At 42.0% G+C, this 26,415-nt stretch overlaps 1 protein-coding gene across 1 annotated transcript in view; it reads left to right on the top strand.

The window, feature by feature from the left end:
• The window catches only part of MTHFD2L (methylenetetrahydrofolate dehydrogenase (NADP+ dependent) 2 like), a 441,513-nt gene that overhangs the window by 119,379 nt on the left and 295,719 nt on the right, over window positions 1-26,415 (top strand). The window contains exon 5 of the mRNA XM_063955585.1: window positions 17,637-17,744. Within this exon, the coding sequence (XP_063811655.1) occupies window positions 17,637-17,744 (108 nt within the window). The remainder of the gene's footprint in view (window positions 1-17,636; window positions 17,745-26,415) is intronic.

Raw genomic sequence — 26,415 nt, 5'->3', positions numbered from 1 at the left:
AAGCAACACAGAGTTTAAATTAACTTTGTTGGTGCTTCCCTGCCTATGGTAGTCCCCTCAAGGTCCCCCTAGTTGCCCTTTAACATTCCAATAGACCAATTAAGACCCACAGTGAATTAACATTTTTTCTGATTGGGTATCAGAAAGCTAGTCCCCACTAGTGTATTACTAAAACTATACTAAATCTTCTATTGCTATATTAGCTTTATTTTTACTCAGTTGTTTAAGCAATCATACTTTATAACAGTCAGCACTAAATAACAATATTTTAGAGACCAAGTCGCTAAGTCTTTTACATCTCTTATGATAGCAGTTAAATTTAATACATTAGAGTTTAAATATGTTCACTCATTTAATAATGAGATCAGGGTCTTTATATGTTTTTCGATATATAAAAGAATCTGAGTGGGTCGCATGCTTATATGGTGATCGATTCGAAAGTAAATATTTAGGTTTGCGCTTGCGCCATATCAAAAGGTGGTGCTGCAGGTCTTAGTAAGTCAGAAACAAGGTTAAACATACACATGTTTGACATTGCATACCATCAGTGACACCCCATGCTGCACATGCGCCGTCATGTATGGCAGTATCATCGAGAATGAACGAAAAGGGCCAAGTGCGCATGGGCAGGTGCCACTCTGAATGATACTGCTGGGACATTATATGGTATTGAATCATCAAATACAGGCGAGGAACACTTCCAGGAAGCGGGAGGGACCGCTCCTGGGCCACAAACTGGCTAATTAAGATCAATTAATGCTTTGTAACAGGTTTATAGTAAAATGCGGAACACTACGGGGATTTGATTTAGTCCATTAACAGCTGAGATTAAGTAACACACACTAAGTAAACATTACATACTTAGAAATTAAAGTGTAATTTTCTAATGATTCAGGAAGTGACGTAATGAGCAGATAGGAATAAAAAGGTGTATTTGAACCCATCAGCTCATTCACTACCTGACCTGCATTAAGACTAAAAGCACTGTCCACAACTCCCTACTGAGTAAGTAATAACCATTTTATCTTGTATTTTCAGTTTGGTGGATCATTGTATAAAGATTATATAATGATTATACTCATTCAGTCCTTTTGGTGTCACACTGTCCAATTAGTGGATCTGTTTCACTTCCAATTTCAGGAGTGTTGGGCCATAATTACCTCCTCTCATGGGTGAAGGAGGATCCAGTAGATGATCACATATCTGAGTGTGGAAATCTGGTGTGCCAAGCTCAGGAAGTGAGCTGCCACTGGTTTATCCATATCACATTTTGTGTAGGCCAACCTTATCAAAGAACAGTGTTGGGTTATCTGGCGCAGATCATCCAGGTTGTTTTGCCCACATACATAAGGCCGCATGGGCATTTTAGGAAATAGACATTATGATTGAGTTGACACATTAGGCAGTGTCTAATGAAGAACTTCCTTCCACTAAGTGGGTGTAAATTTCTTTCCTAGGAATTAATGCTCTACATATTGTTGTGACCAGGCATTTGTAGCAGTCCTTCTGAGTGGTTAGCCAGTTAGTTGGCGGTCTTTGAGGTTACAACCTCCTTACACTTAGTAATGGATCAGTACTTAGAAGTGCTCAGTGTTTCCTAATTGACTTTTGTGTCATTTTCAGATTAGGATTATACTACACCTTGAGATAATCCTCCTATCCTGTATGTTTTTTTTTTTTTTTTTTTACTTGTGAGTGTACATAGCTATGAAGTTTCCTTGCCTTGGTAAGGCAAATGTTATTGATATTATTGTTGTTGTTATTGTTGCCCAATTCCAGGAAGCAAATTCTAGTTTCCTCAATCTGTTTTTCAGCCAGTGTGGGTTCAAAGTTATTTCTCAAGACTCACAGGAACTGCCATAAAGTCAAACTACTTTTCAAACCGGGTGGTGTCTGGTTAAATGAAAAAGTGCGTTCCGGTCCATTGGTTTATGACACAATGTGTATGCCAACCTTGTATCCCTTCTAAAGACCATTACATACAGAAAGTTCATCTAGTCTCTGCAGATTGCTGTTGTAAAGTGAACTGGGCTGTCTAACTATTCAATACAGTTGCCATTTCACTGCCTCAGTGTTTTTTCCAGATGTTGAAAATGCAAATAATAAATTGTTTATAGTTCAGGATATCCTGTGTAAAGTGAAGCAAGATATTAATAGTCATAGGCGTGCGCAGCTAATTTTATTAGGGGGTGCACCACAGGAGGGGCATATCTAGCACCGCCTTTTGGGCGTGTCTAGCACTATTTTACATTCTCTCAGTAATCAGTGGCTTAATCTAATTTCTCTCTAGTTCCCAATAAGAAAGTAGATATAATACATCCCAGAGAAATAAAATAAAACATAATGGTGCGACCACTGGCCGGTACTGACTGTCCGCTATAGCATAACCCTGAGTTCTAGCTGCGGATGCACCCTATTGCTGCTTACACTTCTCCAACCTATCCCTGACCCAGTGGCGGAACTAGATAGTGGTGGGCCTAGGTACTTGTGCCTTTCCCCCCACCCCTTGCACCCCAAGCACCAACACCCTGATTTTGAGTGGGCCACTCTGAAAAGTACGTGAGATCTGGGGGGCCAAACATTTGAGTTTTAATATAACAGAAGTCAAGTTTAAAATGTACACATGTGCCATCAGAGCCACATTGGCTTCTTTCTATGCCATCGGACCCCTCATCCGCAGGACACCAGCATTTGTCACGTCACCATGCTCACCAGCTACTGACTGTAGTGCCCCTTACTCACATTTTGCCTCACAGTATGAACCAAAATTTGCAATATGCCACATGGTATGAGGCGAAATTCCCATTATGTCACACGGTATAATCCACATTCCCATTATGTCACACAGTATGAACTGAAATTCACATTACACCACACAGTATGAGCCGAACATTCACATTATGCCACATACTATTAGCCGAAATTCACATTACGCCACACGCTATTAGCCAAAATTCACATTACGCCACACAGTATGAGCCACATTCACATTACGCCAAATGGTATGAGCCGAAATTCACATTATGTCACATGGTATTAGCCGAAATTCACATTACGCCACATAGTATGAGCCAAAATTCACAATATGCCACACAGTATGAGCCACATTCACATTATACCAAACGGTTTGAGCCGAAATTCACATTATGTCACACGGTATGAGCTGAAATTCACATTACACCACACAGTATGAGCCGAAAATTCACATTATAATACACAGTATGAGCCGAAATTCACATCATGCCACACAGCATGAGCCGAAATTCACATTATGATACACAGTATGAGCCGAAATCCACATTATGTCACACGATATGAGTAGTATCACTCTTATCAAAAAAGAAAAGTAATAAAATCTGTGGGTACACTCATGATAAAAAAGAAAGGAAGGTTTACATATATATATACTAGCTGAGCCAAGCATTCAGTAGTTTCCTGAGTGCACATGTTTGGCACAGCTAGTGTATATATATATATATATATATATACAGATGTGTCCACATACATCTTTGCTATATCCCGCCATGTATAACACAGTTTTGCATGCCATAGACACAGAGATTTAGCCATGCCTTGTGATTTTTCTTAATTTGCTTCTTTAATATGTTACTTTATACATATTCTATTATGGCAAACAAAATTTTTAAAAGTCATCCACTCGCTACTCGTGAAAAACAGCTTAGCCGTGTTTTGCATGTTGTGCCAAATTTGTAAAAAAGCAAAGATGCAAGTGGACACATCTGTATATATATATATATATATATATATATATATATATAAAACATGTAATAAAAAGAGAAAAGGAGGATTATATAATGTACATGGATGTACTGTTTAATAAAATATATATATATATATATATATATATATATAATTTCAGTCTACCTGGCTGGCCTGGTCCCCTCTTTTTCCAGCATGCAGTGGGTGGTTACTTGCTTCCTCAGTGACACTGACACCGAAGCCTCAGTGACACTGACACGTAATGTGTCCTTTAGTCCGACGGCAGCTCCAAGTCTACCTGAGTGGCGCGTGGCGGCAGGGGCAAGGAACACACCAGTGCATTGAGATCGTGGTCGGGGATGGAGGATGCGCGGTGTGACATCAACATGTCACATCGCCAGGCATAGTGCGACGTCAGTCAGCCCCCCTTACTCCCGTGCAGCATAGCGATAGCGTCCGCGACGGGTACAGGTGCAGTGGGTTGGTAGGCGCAGTGCAGCAATTAGAGGTCCAGGTCCCGGCGGCATCTGTAGCAGTTGTGATGTATGAGGGGTGCCGGACATTAGGGCGTGCCTGTGCGCACCAGGCAGCCCCCGTGCGCACGCCTATGTTAATAGTTTTATACAGTCCTTAAAATGTTTGAATATGCAGGGGCCAGTTTGTACCCAGGGCCATTCCTTCTATCTGCATGTATTATTCATCCTTATAAAAAAATTAGTATGCTTAAGAACCTCTCAAAATCATAAGACAAAATCTATCAGTGGCTCTTAATATGGTCCTTAAAGCAGGGACTGTCAGACCACATCTATGATAGGCAACTTGGGTGGGTCAACTAATATTTTGTGTACCTTAGGGAGTGTGTAAATTATAGGACAGATTGTATGCACTACCCTCAAGATATTACCAAGTTTCTCATTGATCCATTGGTTACTGAGGGCCATATTGATTACATGGTCAATTTCCCTTTTGATCCTTAGAAGAGGATTGAATGGTACCTTCAAGTAGGTAGTTTCATCCTACAGTTACCTCCAGATCTCATGGTCATAATGTTACAAACGGTAAAATGAGCCTGGTTACCTTTATCTCTGCGATGTCCAGCGATATGCAGGTGAGCGCTCAAATTAAAATGTTACACTCTGGTATCCAAAGGAAGTTTACTTTATTGGCTAATCATAAGCCTTAGCAAGAGAATTTCATATAACTGTAATTTATTGTTTTAAAACTACTAAATCTTTGGTGATTTTATTATATAAAGTAAGAGTTACCCTGTAGTTCACAGTTAATTCAATTGCTATTACCTAATAGACTAATACACGTAGCTCTTCAGATACACTCTAGTTTTAAATCCTAGGAGAATAACACGCATAAGGTTAATCATCTTACAGAGGTGTAACTAAGACAGAGTGGTCATTGATAATAGATAACTCATCTGTAGGAAAAGCAGTTTACGTTGATTCTATTGAGTTTCATGTCGGCAATATAACCTTGTGTGGTTCTTTTAATGAAAATTACAGTTATATGAAATTCTCTTGCTAAGGCTTATGATTAGCCAATAAAGTAAACTTCCTTTGGATACCAGAGTGTAACATTTTAATTTGAGCGCTCACCTGCATATCGCTGGACATCGCAGAGATAAAGGTAACCAGGCTCATTTTACCATTTGTAACATTAAAACTTGGCGTCCGCGAACAGGATAGAATGTCGGAATCACAGGAACACCAGACTCCGGCATCAACATCAACATCCACCCGGAGGAGACTACCCGCATCACCTGGTCAATCTCCGACAGGGCAGAACCAAGGGATAACATCGCCCATTACGATGCCATATTATTTTGGCGCTTCATGGCTTCCTACCTATTCGGGAGACATGCGTACCACAGGAACCAGCCATCTTAAGGAGTTTAGGAATAAGATGCGTTCCATGTTCAGGTTGTACCCGCTGAGCGAGGTACAGAAGGTGGAGATCATATTGGGACAGTTAAAAGGTTCTGCGCTGAGGGAGACAGAAGCATGGACGGAAGAAGAAAAGGAGACAGCAGAAGGCGTCCTGGAAAAATTGGGGCGCATTTTCGCCTTAAAAACAATCTCTAACTTAAAAAGTAGATTGTATGATAGAAAACAAAGAGCTGGTGACACACTACGGGATTTTGCTTTGGGGTTGCAAGAAGCAATGAGAGCAGTTCAAGCTTTGGACCCCCGCGAAATACAGCATGCTGATGAAACGTTAATCAACCTCTTCATTGAGGGAGCACAAGAAGGAAACATTCAGTCTCAACTGAGAATGTGGCGGCGGCAACAACCGAAGTGTTCCTTTTCGGAGTTCAAGGAAGACGTTTTTCAGATTCTGGGATTGAATTCCTGCGAGGATCCTGAATATGAAATATCCGCCGAGCAAGAAGAAGGGGAAGAGGTGAAGGGAATCAAATCACGCCCAAAAGCAGAAGTAGTATTATCTAAGGTGGTTACCCAACAAGCACAAACTCCATCCAACCAGGATTCGATTGGGATCTTAAATTCTAAGCTTACGGAGCTTACCTTGAACCTATCCCGAATGGGTCAGAATCTAGAAGAGTTAAGTCAAAATCAAGGTGTCAGTCAACGTCGGGAATGGCAACAAGATCGGGGAGGAAGGAATCGATCCCGCTGGGATCTACCAAGGGGAACAGGGAGGCGACCTACTGATCAATTCGATGCCCAAGGGCGTCCTATATGCCGAGGTTGCCGGCAATGTGGCCACATCGAAAGAAATTGCCCCAATGGAGCTTTAAACGAGGAAACCCCGAGGCAGGGGACCGAACCTCGGGAAGAGATGTATCAATAGGTCCGTCGTCCCAAGAGTGGTGGCCCAGATACGTCGGTGAATGCCCTCGCCTGAAGATCCAGATTGATGGTGTGGAAATGTTTGCTCTCCTGGATACAGGCTCACAAGTTTCAACCATCCGACTCGATGAGTTTCTTCAACATTGGAGTGAACAGGACATCGTATCTCCACCAACCACCTGGTTACATCTATTAGCTAGCAACGGCCAACCCATAAATTATAGTGGTTACTTAGAAACAGACATGAGAGTTGGCCGAGCAACCTTGAGCAGACAGGGTTGTCTGGTGACGACTGTGTCAAATGAATTCCTGCCCCCAGTCATACTGGGAATGAATATCCTCCGAAACTGTCCCGATGAGCTAGTAGATGCCCTTCGTAATGAAATGAGGACAGCTGCCCCGTGGGAACGGAAAACGCTTCACCAGACTGTTCGAATACTGGAAGGTCAGAAAAAATTTACCAATGACCAGGGAGCGGTTGGGAAGGCCCGAATTGCGGATCGACGACCTATACTGTTGATGCCCAACTCAGAGCACGTAGTCTGGTGCAAGGCTCGGATTGGCCCTGGCGGACACGATTATCATGCCATGACTGAGACCTGTGACCCTGACGGGCAACAGCCATTTGCCGTAGCTAAGACACTGGCTAAGGTGGTGCGGGGTAGAATACCTGTTCGCATATTGAACCCTCACAATTATCCAATTCGTCTCTTCAGACACTGTCCGGTGGCAAAGGTATTTCAAGTGGACTTTCAAGATGTTTTGGAGAAAGAGGTACTATCAGCACCCCAAGGAGTATTGACCGAAGGTTCTTCCACCATTATGAGTGAGAGCCCGTGGTGGAGTGGGATCCAAATTGGTGATCAAAACACTCCAGAGGAACAGCGAGAAGGGGTGTTAGAAGTAGTCCGAAGAAATTCAATAGCTTTCAGTCAACATCCCTCCGACTTCGGGAAAGCCGAAGGTGTGGATCACCATATTCATACAGCAAATCATCCTCCAGTCTAAGAAAGACACCGACCCCTACCTCCCGCAATGTATCAGCCGGTGCGTAAAATGATTGCTGAAATGAGAGACGCAGGGGTTATCCGTGAGAGTCACAGCCCGTGGGCAGCTCCGATAGTTATTGTAAAAAAAAAAGATGGAAGTCTTCGGTTCTGTGTGGACTATCGCAAACTGAATGCCGTGACCCACAAGGATGCCTACCCACTGCCAAGAATCGAAGAATCATTGACCGCCTTGAAGACAGCGGCCTACTTCTCCACCTTAGATCTCACCAGTGGATATTGGCAAATTCCGATGGCACCAGAGGACAGGAAAAAAACTGCCTTCACCACTCCAATGGGTTTATACGAATTTGATCGGATGCCTTTCGGGCTCTGCAATGCCCCAGCTACGTTTCAGCGCGTAATGGAACACTGTCTGGGACACTATAATTTTGAGATGGTACTGTTATACCTAGATGATGTTATAATCTTTTCAAGAAATTACGAAGACCACCTCCGGCATTTAGAAGAAGTGTTCAAGCAGCTCATCAAATCTGGTCTGAAACTTAAACCGACTAAATGTCACTTGCTAAAACCCGAAGTCCAATGCTTGGGACATGTTGTTAGCGCTGAGGGTGTCAAACCCGACCCGGAGAAGATACGCGTGGTACAAGCCTGGCCCATACCCAAGACAGTGAAGGAAGTGCAGAGCTTTCTGGGTTTTGTGGGTTATTATCAACGTTTTGTGGAGGGTTTTGCCAAAGTGGCAGCCCTGCTGCATGAACTACTACGTGGCAAATCTGGACAGGAGAGGAGGAGTTCATCCTTAATCATATGGGGTAAGGATCAACAACGCTCTTTTGAATCACTCAAGGCCTCTATGGTAGCTGCTCCTCTACTTGCCTATCCGGATTACGAGAAGCCTTTCCAAGTTTATACGGACGCAAGTCATCGCGGACTAGGGGCGGTGCAGTCACAAATGCAAAATGGACGGGAAAGAGTCATAGCTTATGCCAGTCGAGGACTCCGAAAAAAAGAGCGAAACAGCGAGAATTACAGTACATTCAAGTTAGAGCTGCTCGCTCTGGTCTGGGCTATCACGGAAAAGTTCAAGAACTATCTGGCAGCCACCCCGTTCGTTATCATAACTGACAATAACCCTTTGGCTCATCTATCCACTGCTCATTTGGGAGCACTAGAACAATGCTTGGTATCCCGTCTGGCTAATTTTCGGTACACAGTCGATTACCGGAGTGGAAAGTTGAATGGGAACGCTGACGCACTGTCCCGCTTACCTACTGTAGATATGCCGGAAGTTGAACAAGACAGTGCGGAAGATGTAGAGACCCCGGTGTTCAAACCCCTGAACCAGGGATTAATAGTAACTTCGGAACCAGTTTCCACTCAGGCCACCTCGCCATCCAAAAGTCCTCATGCTGACTTATCCACAGTAGATTGGGAACAGGTTCAAAAGGAGAGCCCAATACTAAAAGAACTTATGGAACTGATTCGGCAAGAACAACAACTGAATAAGACACAGCGAGCTAAAGCGGACCCAGAGCTAGTGAAGTTGTTGCGACACCGGGACCGTATCCGGCTCCAGCAAGGACTCATCATACGTGTCAGTATCGAACCCAGAACACATCAACCCATCACGCAGATTGTAGTCCCAAAATGTCAGAGCAACCTCTTACTCCAGGCCTATCATAATAAATCTGGACATTTCGGCACACAAAAAACTGAGGCAGTTTTACGAAGGAGGTGTTTTTGGATTGGCATGAGGGAAGACATTGCGAGATGGTGTCGTGATTGCGTACCTTGCAATTTAAAAAGACCTCCAGCCAGCAATCAAAAGGATCCCCTGCATTCCATCCGAAGCCAACGCCCTTTAGAGATCGTCGGCCTCGATCATGTAAAATTGGAGCCCAGCACCAGCGGGTATCAATATGCCCTAACAATGACTGATCATTATAGTAAATTCCTTGTGATTGTACCCACCAAAGACTTAACTGCAAAAACCACTGCAGAGGTATTTTTGAAACATTTTGTAAGGCCCTATGGATATCCTGCCCAGATCCTCGCCGATCAAGGTCCTGCCTTTGAATCGCAATTGTTCCACGAACTTTGTTCGCTGTACGGCTGTCTAAAAGTGAGGACAACGGTCTATCACCCACAGGGGAACGGGTTATGCGAACGGGCCAACTGGACCATCATCGAGATGCTCAGGAGTTTGTCTGCAGAGAGGCGTACACAGTGGCCCGCTATTCTATCTGAACTTACCTACTTGTATAACAATACTGAACATTGTTCTACAGGGTTCACACCCTACTACCTCATGTTCGGCAGGCAGGGCAAGTTGCCCACAGACTTGGAACTGGATCCTGTTCTGATTGACCCGATAGATCCTAAGGTTGATTGGGTACGTGAACATCAGCAACGAATCAAGGCAGCCAGACAGATTGTTGGGCAGAGGATGGAGTCCGTACATAGACGACAAGAAAAAGCGTACAATACCAATGTTCAGCCTCTTTCTTTACATGTGGGAGACAGAGTCTGGTTGAAGAAGAATCACCGCTCTAGCAAACTTGATGCTTTGTGGGAGGCTATTCCATATGTCATGGTTGGTGTACCAGCCGGGGATATCTATACTTATTTATCGGATCCGTCAAGATCACAAAGGGCCTGTCAAAGTCGTGCCCAGGGATCAGTTAAAACCATGCACTATGGAAGTTCCAGTAACAGGAGAGTCCCCTGTGATAGAAGGGCAGGACACCCCAAAGGACATTCCACTACATGATCCTATAGAACTCCTATTGTTCATGGGCGGCACCGTTTCACCAGGTTCAGTAAGAACAGTAGCCACTGGCCCGATCCAAGAGGGGTCTGTTGCATGTGAGGAGGCCACTGGTGCCGAAAGTGGCACAGTGGGGGGTGAAGTATTTACTCCAGCCCATCGAAGGCCGGAACGCAGCACTAGGGGCATCCTACCTCTAAGGTACCGCGACTGAATATGCCTGTTCTAGGTCTACAACTGTAGATCTAAGCGAGTGAGACGGCCCAACCTTGTATGGTAGATCCAGAAAATGTGTGGAATACTTATTACTTTGCTATACTGTTATGTAATTAATTTAAGCAAGATATTAGTAAAATGTTAAAGATCAATTGTTCTATTATATGTCAAAAAAATGTCAACTGCGTGAGGACACACATCGTTCTAGCAGGCATGCATGTGACACCCCACTAGGGTATTATAGGTGCCCTTTATATGTATATATATGTATGTGTAATTTTGCAGCCTCTGGGGAACCTGGTGAATTGTGTCCCATGACTGACAATAATGTATGGCTGCTCCCATACTGGGACTCTGGGGAACATTGGTGACAGTGGACAAACAACGGTTATCAATATCACCCCGCTGGAGCCGGCGCGTGAGTAGAAACTTCTGGGGCTGCCGTGCACCGGTCCCCCCAAGGGACACACAGCAGGCACGAGAGAAAAAGAGAGACTGACCGTTGAAGAGCGGGGAAGTTGTGCTGCGTCAGAGAGAGAGCGGTAAACAGACGGAGAGGTGCGCGTCCCGGAGCCGAGCGGTCCCTAGTTGGCGGAACTTGAAACAGTCACCCTGGCTTACGCATGAGAGATCCGGATCCCAGCGGCTGCAGGGGAGAGTGAAATGGAGAGCAATAGAGCGGCTCTCAGTGAAGTCCGGCCTCCAGGGGCGGTGAGCAGCGTCGTGATCGTTTCTGTGAGACCTCACCCGGAGGTGGAACCGGGGCGGAGACGGGCCCTGTTACTGCGCCCCACCCAGAGACAGAGGGGCTGCCTCTGGGAGTGATCACAACAAGAGGCGGATCTGAAGGCAGAGACTAATCAAACAGAGGGTCAGGTAACTGCATTGCCTGACAGCTGATGGGTGTATCCCATATTCACAGCCCTGCCTTTAGTTTAAACAGCAGTGCCTTTCCTAAGTAAGGGAGAGAGAGATAAACTAAATAAAGAAATATACAGACCTGAGTGATTAGGAGAGAGATTTTCATATAAACCCTGCACATTCGGCCAAATCAGTGCTCTCACCCAATTACTAACCCCTACAGCTCCACATTTTGCAGAGACGTTGGATCTCCTAACAAACCTACGGGAGCTCTACATTTAACTCCTTCCTGGCTAAACAAAGCCGATACAGGAAAAGAAAAGTCGTAGACTCTCCAAGCAGCTGTACCCTCGGACCTAGTATAGGACGGCTGCTGTATATACCAGAATTCAGTGAGGAAGCAGTAGTCCCTTACGCACTTGCTAAGAAGGGTGCCAATCTGACCCGTTAATTCCAGGAAAACGACATAATAGAAATACACAGTTGGCGGTGTCATCTATGACAGGAAGGCTTAAAGTGTAGCTGCAGCGACTACAGTTTTATGGCCCTAATAGCTTTCATTTGTACACCATTCTGACAGAGTAGTCAAATCTATCTGTAACAAAACAGTTTATTTAAGAACAGCAACAACTCTGTTGATTGGCTACATTACCTGTGGAGGTAAAGTGGGAACAAGTAGTTTCAGGACTTAATAATCCCGGGCAACGTACCATACGAGAGCTCTCATTAATATTTTCATAGCCGTGCACGTGCTCTAGGGGACTTGGATTTAACTGTAATTTATTGTTTTAAAACTATACTAAATCTTTGGTGATTTTATTATATAAAGTAAGAGTTACCCTGTAGTTCACAGTTAATTCAATTGCTATTACCTAATAGACTAATACACGTAGCTCTTCAGATACACTCTAGTTTTAAAACAATAAATTACAGTTAAATCCAAGTCCCCTAGAGCACGTGCACGGCTATGAAAATATTAATGAGAGCTCTCGTATGGTACGTTGCCCGGGATAATTAAGTCCTGAAACTACTTGTTCCCACTTTACCTCCACAGGTAATGTAGCCAATCAACAGAGTTGTTGCTGTTCTTAAATAAACTGTTTTGTTACAGATAGATTTGACTACTCTGTCAGAATGGTGTACAAATGAAAGCTATTAGGGCCATAAAACTGTAGTCGCTGCAGCTACACTTTAAGCCTTCCTGTCATAGACGGCACCGCCAACTGTGTATTTCTATTATGTCGTTTTCCTGGAATTAACGGGTCAGATTGGCACCCTTCTTAACAAGTGTGTAAGGGACTACTGCTTCCTCACTGAATTCTGGTATATACAGCAGCCTTCCTATACTAGGTCCGAGGGTACAGCGGCTTGGAGAGTCTACGACTTTTCTTTTCCTGTATCGGCTTTGTTTAGCCAGGAAGGAGTTAAATGTAGAGCTCCCGTAGGTTTGTTAGGAGATCCAACGTCTCTGCAAAATGTGGTGCTGTAGGGGTTAGTAATTGGGTGAGAGCACTGATTTGGCCGAATGTGCAGGGTTTATATGAAAATCTCTCTCCTAATCACTCAGGTCTGTATATTTCTTTATTTAGTTTATCTCTCTCTCCATTACTTAGGAAAGGCACTGCTGTTTAAACTAAAGGCAGGGCTGTGATTATGGGATACACCCATCAGCTGTCAGGCAATGCAGTTACCTGACCCTCTGTTGGAATAGTCTCTGCCTTCAGATCCGCCTCTTGTTGTGATCACTCCCAGAGGCAGCCCCTCTGTCTCCGGGTGGGGCGCGGTAACAGGACCCGTCTCCGCCCCGGTTCCGCCTCCGGGTGAGGTCTCACAGAAACGATCACGACGCTGCTCACCACCCCTGGAGGCCGGACTTCACTGAGAGCCGCTCTATTGCTCTCCGTTTCACTCTCCCCTGCAGCCGCTGGGATCCGGATCTCTCATGCGTTAGCCGGGGTGACTGTTTCAAGCGCCGCCAACTAGGGACCGCTCGGCTCCGGGACGCGCACCTCTCCGTCTGTTTACCGCTCTCTCTCTGACGCAGCACACCTTCCCCGCTCTTCAACGGTCAGTCTCTCTTTTTCTCTCGTGCCCGCTGTGTGTCCCTTGGGGGGACCGGCGCGCGGCAGCCCCAGAAGTTTCTATTCACGCGCCGGCTCCAGCGGGGTGATATTGATAACCGCTGTTTGTCCACTGTCACCAATGTTCCCAAAGGCCCAGTATGGGAGCAGCCATACATTATTGTCAGTCATGGGACACAATCCACCAGGTTCCCCAGAGGCTGCAAAATTACACATACATATATAGACATATAAAGGGCACCTATAATACCCTAGTGGGGTGTCACAATAAGCTGCTGCATCTTAAAGGACAACCACTCCCCCTTTATCTGCCACTCTGATGACTATTGTTTTGTGTTTGTGCAAAGCATTAATGTCTCGCTTGTGGCTGTTTTTTTTAAAACTGGCTCTATTACCTTCTAACACCTTAGTGTCAACCATCCTTAGAAAAGGTATTGCATTAGTCGAGGAGGGGGGGGGGGGGGCAAAATGACTTGGTCTTTGAAAATCTCTACCCATTACGTGGTAACATCATCTTTATTATTAAAAAAATCAAATTATCCAGGTTTTCTATCCATTTTGTAATGATCAATCGAAGTCAATAAATTTACATGTAGAAAGTAGAAAATTCTCAGCTTTGGTTAAATTGTGCTATGACAAATTAAGGATCAAGTCCTCGGAAATCCTCGTCTGCCTCTTAGCCGACCTCTTACTCCCACCTCGCCTTGGGTGTGGCCTTCTAGGCCCCTGGTAGAACCCCCTTGGGACAGTGTCTCTACCTCTAAAAAAACCCCAAACATTTGAAGGGGGTAGGGAGCCTACGCTCTCTGACCTAAAAGTTGATTGTGATGAGTAGGTATTGTAGTTACTAGCTCTTGGTTGGCACCTGTGGTGCCTGCCCTGTCTACAGCTACCATCACCTGATAATCAATGATCATGTGACTCATGGGAGGAATGTAATAGGGTGTGAGAATCAGAAAGTCAGAGATCTTGTGAGAGTTCTGTTTTTTTAAAGTGGCAATCATTTACATGGCAAAACCAGGTTGATTGCCACTTTAAAAAAACAGAACTCTCACAAAATCTATCACTTTCTAATTCTCACACCCTAATACATTCCCCCCCCCCCACCCCCAGAGTACTGCTCCACGGTTTCAAGTTTTTTCCTTTTAAAGGAAATTACAGATGTTCTATATTTAGCTATCTGAATTTGCAGTTTATCCAACCAGGGTTCAGTTTTTTCTGATAGCATAGTTAGTGTCCTCAATAACTAATAGGAGGTAACATTTATTGAATACCCCCCACCAATAGAAAATTTGGGATTCCTCCTCCCTATGGTTGGAATGTTGCTGATTCTGAAATCTCTCAGAATGTTTTTAGTCATATTATATTTGGATACAAATAGCCCATGCAACATTAGTTAAATTTCCCTTCCTATAAATTTGTGTCAAATACAAATGAAGGTGTGTTTGAGACGGTAGTGTACCAAACTCAAACAAAACCCTCTGGAACATTTTCTGCCTCACTCAATAATACCACATCAAGTAAACATTGGTCCTGAGACATACTGATATGATTACCAGAGTAAAATCCAACAATCTACAACTACGGAGAAATGTACTAAGGGTTGGTTTGTTGTTGTTGATGTCAATCTATTTTAAATAGATGAAAATCAATCTCAATTGATGTTGGGATTCAGGAGCTGAAACACACATTTGCTAACTGATTTTATTTATATATACAGTTGTGCTCATAAGTTTACATACCCTAGCAGAATTTGTGATTTTCTGGCCATTTATCAGAGAATATGAATGATAACTCACAAACTTTTCTTTCACTCATGGTTAGTGGTTGGGTGAAGCCATTTATTGTCAAACAACTGTGTTTACTCTTTTTAAATCATAATTTAAACTACTGTAATTATGATGTGATTCCATTGTGAACAGTAATTGTTGAGATGTGCGCCGACCCCCATGTTTTGGTTTTGGTTCTAATTCATTGTCAAGTTTTGCCATAACTGCCCTCACTGGTTTTTGGTTTTGGATCTGTATTTTTTTTAATCAATTATAAAAACAGCTAAAATCACATAATTTGGGGCTTTTTTTGTTCCTGCAGTATTATTAAGCTCTATATCAATAATTTCCAGTCAATTTTGACCATCTCATAGCTCACAATATTGTTTTCATCCAGTTTAGGCCAAATTGTATTACACTGAGCTAGCTGGCTGACTAAACAGCAGTGGAGAGCACAAACACATGGCAGTTCAACTTCAAACATGGCACATCTAAGAAACAGAGTGGCACTGCAGTGGTAGACAGGATGGCAGTCTAATAAACTATACAACCCCATAGAAAGTAACCAAGAATGTTTTTTTATTAATTAAGAACTAGATCAGAAGGAAGAAAAGGGTTGATTTGTAAGTTCATTTAATTATAATTTTATTAAAACAGGCTACAGCTCTCAATATAAGCCTCACACGTTCATTTTAGTTAATAAATCAATCAATTGATCATTTGGGTGTTCTGTTATGGCCTTTTCTCTTCTCATCCTGCAAATTAGTTCTATTTTTAAAATTGAAAATGACGTGCAGTTTAACCAACCAAGCACTTTAGCGTCAGGGACTGCCACTTTGTGGCTGAAGTGCTTAGCTTGTTTGGGCTCCTACAAAACAAACTACCAATGTGTAGCTAACAGGGTTGTTAATGATGGGTTTAGGGCAGCTAACAGCTATCATTAAAAGTAAAGCTGTGCAAGATGGAATTGTGCTACGATCTTCCCACCCATGCTTATGTTGTATATTAAAAAAGGACAAGCACAGTTTAACAAACTAAGCACTTCAGTGACAGGGACTGCCACTTTTGTGGCAGAAATGCTTGGTTTGTAGGGCCCCCACAAAACTATTTTTTGGAGGACCTCCTTCCATTCACTAGTGATTTGTCAAGTACATTCTATACAATTATATGTAGCAACTGATTTGTTTCCATGGGCAACTTCTCCACTGGCCCACTTCTCTGCTCTTTTCAGTGCTTCATACACCTCCTTATTGTTACAATTCACCTGTCTCTAATGTTTGGCAGGTGAATTACAAGAAGAGGTTTACCACTGGAGATACAGGCAGATGCAGAGTGGCACAGAAATGGTTAACCAGACTTGACTGTGGACTACTGTATTAATTTGAGCGAGGTGTAGCAGAATTTTAAGTTTAACAGACTATGGACTTTCCCTTTAAGACAGTAATGTGCAGCACCATACTTTAACAAAGATTATGGACAGCAGATGAGTAGTTACACAGCTATGATCCAAGGCTTGAATTCAGGACCAGAATGTATCACAATCACAGTTGCAGGTAATGAATGTCCACAGATGTAAGGGAATACTAAGTACTTTACTGTAGCAGTGATATAATAATGTATGGCAAATAAATCACAGTAACAATCCAAGGTACAATATGAGCAGAGAGTAAATGGTTATCCAGAATGAAACTTGCAGCAGAATAATGAAATAGTTGAACAAGAATCCAGAGAAATATAATCCACAGAATTTAGATTGTAGGACTTGCACTATAAATCAGAAATGGATGCAGCATAGAGGAAGTCCACAGTAGTATGTAAACATACTGTAGGTAATGAATGCTTAGAGAATCCACAGGGCACAGTGAAAGTCCATAATACTTAGCTGAGGTTGTCCTGGAACACAAACTGACAAGAACAGGAGTTGCTGGATAACATGAACTGGCAGACCAGGTTTCTCGGCATGAACTGGAGCTAGGACTAAGACATCAGACAATTCAGATAGTTCAGGCAGGAAAATAGTAGAATATCACCAGCATGGGAGAACTCAGCTAGCTGGTTTTTAACAGCCACACTAACCAAGGAACAAGGCCAGGCTGGGAGTGTTAACTCTAATTACAAACTCTGTGCACCTGCTGAGCTGCATGAACACAGAGCCAAAGGAACAGAAAACACAGATGGATCGGCTGACACCAGGTACATACTGAACAGAATCATAACACCTATGAGTTATGCATCTTATACCTGACTTATCTTGGGTATACCATATTGTCAGATAGACACATAATTCAGTATTACTTTTAGTAATAACAGCCACCGTGTGCTTCTAATACAAATGCTTAAATCTATAAAAGTTGTGAACTTTGCATCTTTATGTATTTTTTTTTTAGGATTAGAAACATTTGGGAAAAATGTAGTAGTTGTTGGACGATCAAAGAATGTTGGGATGCCCATTTCAATGTTACTGCATTCAGATGGGAGGCACGAGAGGCCTGGGGGTAAGTGTCAAACTGATGTCTTTAATAACATATCAAAAGTTAAATTAACTTTACTAACTGTGTAGTGTGCATTGCATGTGGCAGCTTGGTTACTGTAACAAATGTCTATTTACTAATACAGCTTTCACATCTCTATAGCGAGTCGCACCCGGGACTTGTACACAGGTCCTTCCTGGGTGCGACTGCTTGAGACCCCTTTTAGGCTGGCGGCGCCAACCCAGCATATTACCAGGTTGGTGACATCAGTGGTGACGTGTGTGGAGGTGGCACCTGGAGATCAGATCATCTCCAAGCTCAGCCTGTCCCTATAGCGCAACCTTTCCCTATCGTGTGAACGGGTGTCGGGTCGTGTCGACCTGGCAACCCATTCACACTGCACTTTAACCCTGGAATAACCCTGCTTTATTCCCAGGTTGAAATACTGGGTCAGTCAAACCAGAAAATTATAAATAATCCCTTCACAACGCACCTCGACCCCCGTTGACTCGGCAATATACCGGGATATTTTTGCCATATGAAAGGGGTATAAACCTTGGCGAGAGATAAAGTGGACAGAGAAAAAAGTATTAGCCAATCAGCTCCTAACGGTTATCTTACAGGCTGTGTTTGAAAAATGACAGTTAAGAGCTGGTTGGCTTGTACTTTATCTCTGTCCACTTTATCTCTCTCCAAGTCTTAGTAAATAGACTTTAGCCTTAACTGGACCATCTAGAAATTGTCATGTTACAGTACAGTTTACAGTATTTACAACATTTTTTCCTTTTAATGTATCTCCGTTATTTATTCCTTTTAATTTGTACCTACATTTAACCACATTTTGATTGTTGTGCCATTTTTTCATTACTTTTAAGTAGAGATGAGCGGGTTCGGTTCATCGAGACCTGAGCCCCCCCGAACTTCACCTATTTTACACGGGTCTGAGGCAGCTTCGGATCTTTCCACCTTGCTCGGTTAACCCGAACGAGTCCGAACGTCATCATCCCGCTGTCGGATTCTCACGAGATTCGCATTCTATATAAAGAGCTGCGCGTCGCCGCCATTTCACTCGTGCATTGGAGATTGAACGGAGAGGACGTGGCTACGTTCTCTCTCTGAAAAGCTCCATATCTGTGCTCAGTGTGCTGCAAATATCTGTGCTCAGTGTTCTGCATTTTGGTGACCAACAGTATATAGTTGTACAGTACAGTAGGCCATTGCTGTATCTTGCAGCTCTGTGTCACTGCAAGTATCCATTCCATATCTGTGCTGCATTTTTGTGAGCAGTATATTTAGTAGTACAGCGCAGCATTTTGGTGACCAACAGTATATAGTTGTACAGTACAGTAGGCCATTGCTGTATCTTGCAGCTCTGTGTCACTGCAAGTATCCATTCCATATCTGTGCTGCATTTTTGTGAGCAGTATATATAGTAGTACAGTCAGCATTTTGGTGACCAACAGTATATAGTTGTACAATACAGTAGGCCATTGCTGTATCTTGCAGCTCTGTGTCACTGCAAGTATCCATTCCATATCTGTGCTGCATTTTTGTGAGCAGTATATATAGTAGTACAGTGCAGCATTTTGGTGACCAGCAGTATATAGTTGTACAGTACAGTAGGCCATTTTTGTATCTTGCAGCTCTGTGTCACTGCAAGTATCCATTCCATATCTGTGCTGCATTTTTGTGAGCAGTATATATAGTAGTACAGTCAGCATTTTGGTGACCAACAATATATAGTTGTACAGTAGGCAATTGCTGTATCTTGCAGCTCCGTGTCACTGCAAATACATTCCATATCTGTGCTGCATTTTTGTGAGCAGTATATATAGTAGTACAGTCAGCATTTTGGTGACCAACAGTATATAGTTGTACAATACAGTAGGCCATTGCTGTATCTTGCAGCTCTGTGTCACTGCAAGTATCCATTCCATATCTGTGCTGCATTTCTGTGAGCAGTATATATAGTAGTACAGTCAGCATTTTGGTGACCAACAATATATAGTTGTACAGTAGGCAATTGCTGTATCTTGCAGCTCCGTGTCACTGCAAATACATTCCATATCTGTGCTGCATTTTTGTGAGCAGTATATATAGTAGTACAGTCAGCATTTTGGTGACCAACAGTATATAGTTGTACAATACAGTAGGCCATTGCTGTATCTTGCAGCTCTGTGTCACTGCAAGTATCCATTCCATATCTGTGCTGCATTTTTGTGAGCAGTATATATAGTAGTACAGTGCAGCATTTTGGTGACCAGCAGTATATAGTTGTACAGTACAGTAGGCCATTTCTGTATCTTGCAGCTCTGTGTCACTGCAAGTATCCATTCCATATCTGTGCTGCATTTTTGTGAGCAGTATATATAGTAGTACAGTCAGCATTTTGGTGACCAACAATATATAGTTGTACAGTAGGCAATTGCTGTATCTTGCAGCTCCGTGTCACTGCAAATACATTCCATATCTGTGCTGCATTTTTGTGAGCAGTATATATAGTAGTACAGTGCAGCATATTGGTGACAAACAGTATATAGTTGTACAGTACAGTAGGCCATTGCTGTATCTTGCAGCTCTGTGTCACTGCAAGTATCCATTCCATATCTGCGCTGCATTCTTGTGAGCAGTATATATAGTAGTACAGTGCAGCATTTTGGTGACCAACAGTATATAGTTGTACAGTACAGTAGACCATTGCTGTATCTTGCAGCTCTGTGTCACTGCAAGTATCCATTCCATATCTGTGCTGCATTTTTGTGAGCAGTATATATAGTAGTACAGTGCAGCATTTTGGTGACCAACAGTATATAGTTGTACAGTACAGTAGACCATTGCTGTATCTTGCAGCTCTGTGTCACTGTAAGTATCCATTCCATATCTGTGCTGCATTTTTGTGAGCAGTATATATAGTAGTACAGTGCAGCATTTTGGGGACCAACAGTATATAGTTGTACAGTACAGTAGGCCATTGCTGTATCTTGCAGCTCTGTGTCACTGAAAATGTCCAATCCATATCTGTGCTGCATTTTTGTGAGCAGTATATACAGTAGTATAGTGCAGCATTTTGGGGACCAACAGTATATAGTTGTACAGTACAGTAGGCCATTGCTGTATCTTGCAGCTCTGTGTCACTGCAAGTATCAATTCTATATGTGTGCTGCATTATTGTGAGCAGTATATATAGTAGTACAGTGCAGCATTTTGTTGACCAACAGTATATAGTTGTACAGTACAGTAGGCCATTGCTGTATCTTGCAGCTCTGTGTCACTGCAAGTATCCATTCTATATGTGTGCTGCATTATTGTGAGCAGTATATATAGTAGTACAGTGCAGCATTTTGTTGACCAACAGTATATAGTTGTACAGTACAGTAGGCCATTGCTGTATCTTGCAGCTCTGTGTCACTGCAAGTATCCATTCCATATCTGTGCTGCATTTTTGTGAGCAGTATATATAGTAGTACAGTGCAGCATTTTGGTAACCAACAGTATATAGTTGTACAGTACAGTAGGCCATTGCTGTATCTTACAGCTCCGTGTCACTGCAAGCATCCATTCCATATCTGTGCTGCATTTTTGTGAGCAGTATATATAGTAGTACAGTCAGCATTTTGGTGACCAACAGTATATAGTTGTACAATACAGTAGGCCATTGCTGTATCTTGCAGCTCTGTGTCACTGCAAAAAACAAGAGGGGAAAAGGGACTGGGGATGTAGGCCGCACAGGAAAAATTGTTTTACAAATTATAATTACCTCAGAGAAACTGACACTCTTGGGATATTACTTTCCCTTTTATTAATCAATTGTATACCTATAACCTATTGGTATAATGGTTATAATAAATTGTGACGGTCAGTGGTGCTCCCAAGGGTATAGAGACACAAATCATAAAAATGACCACAAGGAAGACCAAAAAAACCCTGGTTGGAAGCACTCTTGTCTGAGGTAACGAAGCAAAGATTTTTTGAAAAAAAGATACTGATGAAGAATTGTTATAAATATTAAGATTACAAATTTTATTTGGTATACCTTAAAAATAATTTATATAACATCCATATGAATGAACTAATAAATATGTGATCTTCTTGCAAAAATATGTAAAAAAATGTGTATGGTCTGATCTAAATGACCTCAGTCAAAGACAGTTAATTCTATTTGAGTCCGTCTGTGTAATAATTCCCTTCTCATAAATATAAGAAAATATATCAAAATTTTGATAGTGTGACCATCATCTTTATCATATATGTGCCCATGTATGAATTCTCAGGGCAGTAGTTTTGAATCATAGGTCACTGGAGGGATTGTTTTGAGTTGGGTCACTTATGTATCAGCGTGTGGCCCAGTTAACGTGGAGAAAGTGTCTGTGTAGTGGTTTCTTTCAAGACATAACAAATCAGGGCATTCCATCAATAGGACAGAAAGAATGGTACCACCTGTATAAAGAGACAAGGAGTTAAGGTTTATGTTGATTCACCTACATAAATAATGAGAGAATACAAGGCACCCGTATCATAACCAAATTGCCCCGTGTACTCTATCCCAGTTGTTTATAGGTTAATCACCCAAGGAGGGAAAAGATCAAATTACCTTAAGAAAGGATCATATAGGTTATTATATAGAGGTACGAGGTGCATGGGCTTTCAATTCCAGCAATCTATCAGGCAATCCGCCTGCTGGATTTAAGAGAGAAGATGTTGAGGCAGAAACGCTCAGGCAATTGTCTGATTGATAAATTGCTTTGTCTTAACAATTAGATAATGGTTCTCCAAAAGTAAATTTACCTTAATTATCCACAACTGAGTATTCCTATGTCTCAGAGGCAAATCCTTTCTGTGAAGAACCCTGGACGTATCACTCCAGATCTCCTTGTCGTGATTTCTTTCACATATATCCCATAATTTTGAGCAAGAATCCTGACAGAGGTATGGGGCACGATTGCCTCAGTTATTTGGTCAATGACTATCAAATGGTTAATTCAGCAACAAACTGATAATTTCAAATGCTGAAGTACAGAAAGTTGTTATTTACAACCATGTCCAAACGGAAGTATGAGGCACCAATCCCTCGATTCCTTTTAAAAGTTATCAGATGATCTCAAATACATGACAGAGGTGTACAGCATACAAAGTTTTAGTTCTTTTTGACTAATACCAAGTGGTTAGATGTCAGAGGTATGAGGCACCAATACCTCAGTTTTTATCAATGTCAAAAATGATTTTATTACTTGACAGAGGTCACTGACCCAAAAACTTCTGGTCTTACCAGCAGCTACTGGTGCATCTCGCTAGTTTATAACCATGATATGTTAAGCACATAGAGGTATAAAAGAGTGGCCAAGGTATAGGCAAACCTCCCTTCTGCTGTTCTCCCGTCTTGCCAGCAGGTATAGGACGAGGAATGAGAGAGGGTAGGTGCATCCAAATTGGCCAGAAAGAAGAGAAAGAGGAGGTATCAAGCAAAGAGACTCAGGCAGGTATTCCCTGGTGCCTTATAACAGGTAGTGCAGAGATTTAAACCTGCACATTTGTCTCTGATGCGGTGCACTCCAGAAAGGTCAATTGAAATTATAATTACTATTAATTCTAGTCAATATCAACCAGGATGCATGATAATATACTTCTTCTCTCTTTACCCTAATCTCCTCCCATATATACCCCGACACAAGAAAGAATATTGAAAATTGAAAAAATTTGAAAAAATTATAAATGATTGGATGAATATCTTCACAATGCCTGACAAAAACCGTTTGTCATGTAATAATCAGCTGTTCTCTCTAATGCAGTATTGCTGCTACTGCCAGTGTAGGTAACCACTGTTCTCATTTGCTAATTATGGCAATGGGTAACTCCCAAAGGCTCATGAGCATGTCATAATGAGCTGTTTTCTCTGATGCAATATTGCTGCTACTGCCAGTGCTTGTAGCTAATGTTGATACTTGTCAGAAATGTTATATGTATCAAAATGGTATGATACATCTATCAAAAGACATGTAGCTATTTTCAAAATAACACCTCAATTTGTATCCTCATAATTATTGTCCTGTTCTTTTAAGGTGGAAACAAGAAATTTAATTGTCACGTATAAATTGTAAATGTATTTTATCACTGGCCACCACTCTGTCAATATAATTACCACTCCCGGGACAAGGTGCGGAGGAAAAGGTCTTCTAGAGGGTGAGTCACGTGGTGCGCACACGTGACCCACCGGTCCGTCAGTGGAACAGCAGTGTGGCAGCTGGGAACGGAGGAGGTATCGGCCTGTCGCTGGCCAGAGCGGCCGCAGGAGAACGGGACGCCGCGCGGTGACAGACGGCGGGGATTATCCGCGAGTATAGCCGTCTACATGTGAAACTCTGGGGTGACATTTCCCCCTTTTCCTCCGCACCTTGTCCCGGGAGTGGTAATTATATTGACAGAGTGGTGGCCAGTGATAAAATACATTTACAATTTATACGTGACAATTAAATTTCTTGTTTCCACCTTAAAAGATCAGGACAATAATTATGAGGATACAAATTGAGGTGTTATTTTGAAAATAGCTACATGTCTTTTGATAGATGTATCATACCATTTTGATACATATAACATTTCTGACAAGTATCAACATTAGCTACAAGCACTGGCAGTAGCAGCAATATTGCATCAGAGAAAACAGCTCATTATGACATGCTCATGAGCCTTTGGGAGTTACCCATTGCCATAATTAGCAAATGAGTACAGTGGTTACCTACACTGGCAGTAGCAGCAATACTGCATTAGAGAGAACAGCTGATTATTACATGACAAACGGTTTTTGTCAGGCATTGTGAAGATATTCATCCAATCATTTATAATTTTTTCCAATTTTTTCAATTTTCAATATTCTTTCTTGTGTCGGGGTATATATGGGAGGAGATTAGGGTAAAGAGAGAAGAAGTATATTATCATGCATCCTGGTTGATATTGACTAGAATTAATAGTAATTATAATTTCAATTGACCTTTCTGGAGTGCACCGCATCAGAGACAAATGTGCAGGTTTAAATCTCTGCACTACCTGTTATAAGGCACCAGGGAATACCTGCCTGAGTCTCTTTGCTTGATACCTCCTCTTTCTCTTCTTTCTGGCCAATTTGGATGCACCTACCCTCTCTCATTCCTCGTCCTATACCTGCTGGCAAGACGGGAGAACAGCAGAAGGGAGGTTTGCCTATACCTTGGCCACTCTTTTATACCTCTATGTGCTTAACATATCATGGTTATAAACTAGCGAGATGCACCAGTAGCTGCTGGTAAGACCAGAAGTTTTTGGGTCAGTGACCTCTGTCAAGTAATAAAATCATTTTTGACATTGATAAAAACTGAGGTATTGGTGCCTCATACCTCTGACATCTAACCACTTGGTATTAGTCAAAAAGAACTAAAACTTTGTATGCTGTACACCTCTGTCATGTATTTGAGATCATCTGATAACTTTTAAAAGGAATCGAGGGATTGGTGCCTCATACTTCCGTTTGGACATGGTTGTAAATAACAACTTTCTGTACTTCAGCATTTGAAATTATCAGTTTGTTGCTGAATTAACCATTTGATAGTCATTGACCAAATAACTGAGGCAATCGTGCCCCATACCTCTGTCAGGATTCTTGCTCAAAATTATGGGATATATGTGAAAGAAATCACGACAAGGAGATCTGGAGTGATACGTCCAGGGTTCTTCACAGAAAGGATTTGCCTCTGAGACATAGGAATACTCAGTTGTGGATAATTAAGGTAAATTTACTTTTGGAGAACCATTATCTAATTGTTAAGACAAAGCAATTTATCAATCAGACAATTGCCTGAGCGTTTCTGCCTCAACATCTTCTCTCTTAAATCCAGCAGGCGGATTGCCTGATAGATTGCTGGAATTGAAAGCCCATGCACCTCGTACCTCTATATAATAACCTATATGATCCTTTCTTAAGGTAATTTGATCTTTTCCCTCCTTGGGTGATTAACCTATAAACAACTGGGATAGAGTACACGGGGCAATTTGGTTATGATACGGGTGCCTTGTATTCTCTCATTATTTATGTAGGTGAATCAACATAAACCTTAACTCCTTGTCTCTTTATACAGGTGGTACCATTCTTTCTGTCCTATTGATGGAATGCCCTGATTTGTTATGTCTTGAAAGAAACCACTACACAGACACTTTCTCCACGTTAACTGGGCCACACGCTGATACATAAGTGACCCAACTCAAAACAATCCCTCCAGTGACCTATGATTCAAAACTACTGCCCTGAGAATTCATACATGGGCACATATATGATAAAGATGATGGTCACACTATCAAAATTTTGATATATTTTCTTATATTTATGAGAAGGGAATTATTACACAGACAGACTCAAATAGAATTAACTGTCTTTGACTGAGGTCATTTAGATCAGACCATACACATTTTTTTTACATATTTTTGCAAGAAGATCACATATTTATTAGTTCATTCATATGGATGTTATATAAATTATTTTTAAGGTATACCAAATAAAATTTGTAATCTTAATATTTATAACAATTCTTCATCAGTATCTTTTTTTCAAAAAATCTTTGCTTCGTTACCTCAGACAAGAGTGCTTCCAACCAGGGTTTTTTTGGTCTTCCTTGTGGTCATTTTTATGAGCTCTGTGTCACTGCAAGTATCCATTCCATATCTGTGCTGCATT

The sequence above is a fragment of the Pseudophryne corroboree genome, chromosome 1 (assembly GCF_028390025.1).
Source record: "Pseudophryne corroboree isolate aPseCor3 chromosome 1, aPseCor3.hap2, whole genome shotgun sequence".
NCBI classification, from domain to species: Eukaryota; Metazoa; Chordata; class Amphibia; order Anura; family Myobatrachidae; genus Pseudophryne; species Pseudophryne corroboree.
Note: the sequence above shows the minus strand (reverse complement) of the source record. Positions and strands in the feature narration are given on the sequence as shown.